The sequence below is a fragment of the Raphanus sativus genome, unplaced genomic scaffold (assembly GCF_000801105.2).
Source record: "Raphanus sativus cultivar WK10039 unplaced genomic scaffold, ASM80110v3 Scaffold4536, whole genome shotgun sequence".
NCBI lineage: Eukaryota > Viridiplantae > Streptophyta > Magnoliopsida > Brassicales > Brassicaceae > Raphanus > Raphanus sativus.
In genome coordinates, this window is record NW_026619838.1 from 1 (window position 1) to 6,767 (window position 6,767).

Consider the following 6,767-nt stretch of genomic DNA (forward strand, 5'->3'; position numbering starts at 1 on the left):
GCCGGACGTGAGTAGGAATCTGATATCTTATGGGATGCTAGAAAAATCAGGCTGCAGATACGTAGGACACGGCTTCAAGGTTCAGTTCTACAAAGACAGGAAGAAAGTAATTTCAGGAAAATACAAAGATGGGTTATACTCTCTTCAAGGAACAGTTGTGAAGAGTAAGGTGAATACTCCAAAAGCTGTACGGAAAAGGCGAAAGGTGTCTTTCAGTGAGAATCTGATTCAGGGACCAAGTCCGTATGGTTTTGGAACAGAAAGGTTATCAGCTCGAGGTGGAGATTCTTTTTCAACAGAAAAATACGAGTCAAGTGGAGAAGCTGATAATAGGCAGTCACTAGATGTTTTTTGTCTTGCAAGGGACGAAGAAAAGAGTAATGATAAAGGATCATCAAAGGAGAATCAAAGGCTTGATGGATTCAAGAATGATTCAGAGTTTTGCATTGAAAGTTTCACAAACTCAGATTATGCAACAAACGATGAGGAAACATCAACTACAGGGTTTGAGTTCGAAGTTAGTGATGCAGAAAGCAATTCTATCATTACGGCAGTCAAGAAGAAAGACGTATCAAACAAGACGGATACTACGGTTAATCATGAAGAGAGGTTGAATGAAAAAGCACCTGATCAGAAGTTGCAGCTTTGCTGTGAACTTCCCACTGCCGACTAATAGGAGAAAAGCGTCACAGGTAACGTCATTATCGAGACACCTCGCACAAGAAGAAATAACGAGTGAGAAACTCTGATTATTTCTTATCGATAATGAAAAGCCAGTAGGGAGCAAGAAAGGTTACCTGTGACGGATAAGACGAGGTGGATGTTTCAGTTCAAGGTGGAGCAGCTGAGACATAGGAAAATTGCTAATCAGTATCAAGTAAATCGGATGGAGAACAGGAAAGGTTGTTGAAGTGTTACATGAGAGAACGTCTTAAACATCAAGGATGGTGAAGGGAGACGAGTATCTCAGGAATCGCAATGGTCACCAAACAAGGAAGAGGAAGGTTGATGAGAGAACGTCTTAAACACCAGTAACGGTGAAGGGAGACGAGTATCTCTGGTACATGAGAAGCACAAGGGCATCGTCGAAGAAACAGAAGGGAAGTCATCATCTTAAACAGGTTGAAAGAGCGTCGTATGTCATTAGAGAAAGCTGGAAAAGGGGGGCAAACAAAAGGGATTTATCAAAACACTGTAAGATATCAAGAGACAAAGTTTGAGTACACAAGTTAAGAAATTGAGAAACTCACCGAGAATATCTGCAGTAAACTCGGTGACGTGAATCAAATTTTCTTATGGACGAACACGTTAGCTGTGGATACCAAGGAATGGCCATCCATGGTAGAGCAGCTGGTCAGATGGAAAACGAAAATCAAACTAAGACTATATATATGAGTGGAGGAGAAAATATCTTAAAGAATGGAGCAGCGACATATACTCTGAGTTATAGAGGAGAAACAGAGCAGAGTAACCACCAGGAAAGACATAACAGTGGTCGGACTTTGCGGAAGACTGAAGCTTGGATCCAGGAGCGACGGAGTATGTTTCGCAGTGTGAAACAAAGAGATGTGCCACCGTGGAGAGCTTTCTGGGTTTATACGATCTCACCGAAGAAGAAGATGCAAGGTTTAGGCGATGATGCTTACAGGCGGATATGGTGTAAATGGTCGGTGGAGGTTTCCGGTGAAAGCCACCGGAGAGAATCGCTGTGGTTTGTGCATTGATGGACGGAGTTTCACAGAGGACGCAAAACAGAGTTTTTTTTTTAAATCCAAAACTGTACAAAAGGAAGGAACGGGAGCTGAAGACCATGAGTAGCGTGTGAGCTACAGGTGCTTTCGGGAGGGACGACGGACAAGATACCAGTGGTTGCAGTCGTCGATCGAATCTTCCCGTGATGAGCTCTCGTGACTGGAGTTTTGGTGTCGAAGAAGAAGAAACAAAAGGATATGGGCCCAAGGTGGAGATTATTGAAGATGGGCCCAATCCTAGTTATAGCCCATAACCAATTGTGGTCAGTTATGATTATTCATGTTTGGTGGAATCTAACCAAAATATGTTAAGAAAAGGAAAATATACAAAAGCTAATGAGTTTAGAAAAGGCAATAGCTACAGTATAAATAGAAGACTTCGAGGACTGAGTTGAGCATCCGATCAAAGAGAGAAGAGCAAAGAGATAAAGAGAGATCAAGAGAATTAGCAATTAGGAAGAGGGTTTATTGCTTAGACTTGTGATCTTTATATTTTGTTCTTGAGAAATCTATTGGTATTGAATAAAAGCAAAGATAGGTTTTGGTATCAAGTTTATTTCAAATTCTATAGCACAAGGTTGAGGTTTAAAACCTAACAGATCCTAATAGAAAACCAGTTACCCTTTTTCATTGTGAAGGGGTTTTATCATCTCTTGACTCCTTACTACCAACAAGGAACACCTTCAGTACTGGAGATTGTTAAAAGCCACTTCAGTTGTTTCCTGAGCAACATTGATGATAAAATGTATGAATCTGCAGAGCCAGAGCATTTTGTTGATCTTCTGAGGTCTTGTTATCTGCCGCTAGTTCCAATCAGATTGGAAGAAGGCATATCTACGATTTACAATGCGCCAAAAGCAACAGAGCTACACAATGCTGGTGTTAAGTTCAAGCCATCAGAGACCAGTAGTTGTTTACTTGATATTAAATTTGCTGATGGAGTGCTGGAGATTCCTACTATTTTTGTTGATGATCTCACGGAATCCCTCTTCAGGAATATCATTGTGTTTGAACAATGTCATTGCTCAGATAAGAGCTTCCTCCACTACATCAGGCTTCTCAGTTGCTTCATTAGATCCCCTGCGGATGCTGACTTGCTCATCCGCCGTGGGATCTTTATGAACAGTCTTGGAGCCGCAGAAGATATTTCAGATGTGTTCGATAACATCTGCACAGAGGTTGTCTTTGGCAGAAAGTTTTACTTTCAGAGCCTCTCTGAGAAGTTACAATCGTACTGCAACACACCATGGAACAGGTGGAAGGCGATTCTGAGACATGACTATTTCCACAATCCTTGGTCAGTTGCTTCTGTTTTGGCTGCTTTGCTTCTTCTCCTTCTCACTTTCATACAGGCTGTATGCTCTATCTTGGCCCTGTGAGTTATTACCATAGTATTTACATATTTAGTAGTCAAAATTCAATAAATCCAAACTTGTTCTTATGAATGTAAGCACAAGCAGTCAGATCCTGACATGACTTTGTACTGAATCTAAGTTGAACTGCTAGTTTTGTGTTAGATTTGGATTAATTATGGATTTCCAACTTAAAATCAATTGGCAATGAGTAGATTGGCCGTAACCTTTTAATATAGTAGTAGATTAATTCTTATATTTTCGATGTGGGATGTTTCTCATCAATATTTTGTTGATTAGAAATAAAATTAAGGAGTAATAATCTAAATCCAAGTGTTCTTAATTTTGAGAGAGCTCATTAGAAATCAAGATGCAAGCAAACAAACCGGAACACCTACGAGAATTTAAATCCAAGTACCCTAAGAACTTAAATCTTCAGACAACGTCTTAATCGTACAAGGAGACAGGATATTTAGCTGCAGACAACTCAGCCTTCACCTTGTCCATTTGAGCTTCCATTTCTGAACACTTCCGCTTCAATGGCTTTAGTTCTTCCTCCATTTCTTGAAGCTGAGCTAAACATACTTTTTCTTTCTTCTTCTTTTCCTTAACTTCATCAAGTTTCTTCTCCAGCCAATCCAACTGAAACCCCTCAGCTGACAAGTATGATAGAGCAGCATATTCCTCTGCCAAATCATCATTGGAGATTTCCCAAGGCGAATGACATATCGTCTGGGTTAAGCTTAGGAGGACATTCATGTACGCCGTCTTTAGATATGGATTCTTTGGACGAAATTTTGATGCAATATCTTGGTGTTTTTCAAACAAACGGTTCACAGATTCTACCTGCAGTTGGAAAGTATATATATAAAGTAAAGCCGTAGCATAATAGACTATCTTCAGCTTGTAACTATATTAAGAAATTGAACTATTAGTGAGGGACTTTGATTTGACCATTTTTTGTTCTGTGTGTGTTACAAGTCTTTTTACTATAATCACTTGTAGAAACCATGATGGCTTTTGTATTTTGGTTGGACTTTTTGAAGTAAGAAAACAAGAAGTTTTGTATTGCTTATATTATCTTACCTGCCAAGGAAGGACTTGAAACCCATTGATATCTATGGTTTCCATTACTGGTGAAGATTCCTTTGATACATCTACTTTACCTTGAACTTCAAGAACATCAACCTTCACAACAATCTTTACTTCTCCATTAACTAGAAATCCTTCTTTGTCATGAAGTTCGTCAAGGGAAATCATTTCTGAAAACACCCAGTCAGGATTTGTCTTATCAAACCAATGTTGCGTCTCTACAAAATATCAAAAATATATTTCATGATTTGCATTTTTGAGTAAGCATGAAAATATGACATTATATAGACTCCATCCGATTTAAAATCCATGTTGACAACTCCACAAGCCAGGCACAACATATAAACAAAAATCTCGCAGCAGTCCTAGACCACAAATATGAAACTTCTCCGCCTTATTAAATGAAAATTAAATCAAGAAACGATCACCTCTAAGTTGGGACAGTTTTTCCGAAAACTGATTTACTACAGTAAGGGAAAATTTAGCGTGGCTTTTCCATCCAAGAGGCAAATATTCAGAGCCAGCAACGGCGAGATACAGAGAGAAATGATTAGCCTTATCATTTCCCTTGGGATAGGCCAATATCTGCCTGCAAGAAAAATGAAAGAAAATAATCAGCAAAATGATGGATATTAACCAGGAAAACATTTGAAACGAACTTCTCTTCTTACCATCTGCAAAGATCCACCAGGAATATATCAGACTGTACTCTCTTGGATTGCAAAGTTGAGAAGTTTTTGATCACCCAAGTAATCTGCGTACCAGGTTGCTTCTCCATTTGATCTTGAAGATGTTCCTAAACACACAAGTTTCTAACTCAAACAATAAAACCAGAATACAATAGTAAAGCTACACTATAGAAGAACATTCTTAACAGTTTATTTTCTTTTACAAACGTCAGACAAAACGAACAGAGAGTCAGAGACTAAACAGGTGATGGATGATTAGAAGATCAAAATGGTGAAGTACTTAACCCTAGCCCCTAGGAGTCGCTTTGAAAAGGAATGCATTGACAACAGCGCAGGCGCAGTTTTATAGGCGTCTATGACTCTAGGAGTCGCAACGAGAGGAATGTGAATCGCTTCTGACTCCTCATTCGTTTATAGAAGTACTAGGATTATGGCCCATGCTATGCATGGGCATTACTATGCCTAATAATATTCCATTCCAAATTTGAAAATAGTTTGTTACTCTGAATCAAATTTCTATTATATTAAATCTGAAAAATAAATACAAATAGTTATGAATAAAAATAAATAGAGAATTTGAATATATTTAATTATGTCTAGTACTATGGTATTATGGCCCCTACTATGTGCAGGATCACATTATATTTAGAATATAAAACAGTAATTAGAAAATCAAAAGTGTATGAATGGTGTAGGATATGATTTTGTTAAAATATAAGTCTAAGTATTAGTTATTATGATTGCTTATATATAAAATACTTATATATTTATAGAAAGTATGATTAAATAGTTAGAGATATATATATTCTTTTAAAGCATACATATACGTTATTACTTTTTGCAATCAAACACATCAACCAAACGAAATTCACAACAAAATCAGCAAACAATGTTTAAGGTTAAATATTTCAGCTGAAGAAGTTGAAATAGTTTATAAGAATCTCAGCAAAATCAACCAAAATGTCATAACGAATGATTAACAAAAAAAACTATAGGATTAGAAAAGGAGAACTCACCGATTTGTTAAAAGATGGTACTAACGTTCATGAATCCGGATGCCTAGATGATTTTCCTTCTTATTTTCAAATCACCCTTCCTCGGTAATTTTTTTCAATCTTTATACGGCTCGTATATTGGTTTGATTTTCACTGAAAATTACTTGCATATAAATGTCAGAACAACACGTCAACACATGTGATTGACTTTTAACTGGCAATTCTACAAAAATGAAATAGAATGAAAATATAAAAAGAGTAAACATGGAAACGATCATCCATCTCCATGTTCCTCTAATCGTTCAACCTTTTAATGATGCGGTGTCAACAAAACTCTAGAATCATTAAAATTTATCACTGTTAGATGAAACAAAAGTTCAAAACAACTCATTTTTCATTTAACAAAATAAAAAACTAACTCACTCTTGACAAAGGAGAATGAGTGTTGTTTTCAATTATTCTTTGATCTCAGTTCCTCTGTCTTCGTGTTCCACCATCTTCAGTCTCACCTTTTACTTTACGATAGTGGTAATTTCTCGAATATTAGGGGATATATATGATTAGAACCAAACAAATAATACATTAAAAAAATAATACATTAAAAATCGTGGAATGGGGAAGTTACGTGAATCATGGGTGTGTAACTGCTTATCGGTTTACTTGTCTTTGATAAAAAAAATATTTAGCAACTAAAACAATTTCCAAAAATTAATTATTTTTAATTAAAAATGATAAAAGCCATATGTCACTCATAGAATTGTCAATTGACTTCTGTTTTATTGTATAAAAGATTTATTTGTTTGATTAAATAATCTCTTTAGTTCTGTTTTTTTTGGAAAAACTGTTAGATACTCCCCCCGTTCCCGAAAGAAGGATTTTCTAGAGTTT

The 6,767-nt window shown here is 36.8% G+C and overlaps 1 protein-coding gene and 1 pseudogene across 1 annotated transcript; one reads left to right on the forward strand and one right to left on the reverse strand.

Annotated features, from left to right (window-relative positions):
* The first annotated feature begins 1,328 nt into the window (after positions 1–1,328).
* On the forward strand, positions 1,329–3,130 carry LOC130507448 (UPF0481 protein At3g47200-like). The gene is made up of 2 exons (XM_057002166.1): positions 1,329–1,676; positions 2,390–3,130. Exons 1-2 carry the CDS (start codon positions 1,329–1,331, stop codon positions 3,128–3,130), a joined length of 1,089 nt encoding a protein of 362 aa, XP_056858146.1.
* Positions 3,131–3,538: 408 nt separating this feature from the next.
* LOC130507449 (MATH domain and coiled-coil domain-containing protein At2g05410-like) lies at positions 3,539–4,363 on the reverse strand (annotated as a pseudogene).
* Positions 4,364–6,767: the final 2,404 nt, after the last annotated feature.

Excerpts from the sequence above, each read along its gene's own strand:
- LOC130507448 (XM_057002166.1), top strand. The coding sequence starts at position 1,329 with ATGGCCATCCATGGTAGAGCAGCTGGTCAGATGGAAAACGAAAATCAA. Across the intron at positions 1,677-2,389 it reads GGTGTAAATGGTCGGTGGAG|GGGTTTTATCATCTCTTGAC; the intron begins GTTTCCGGTGAA and ends TTCATTGTGAAG.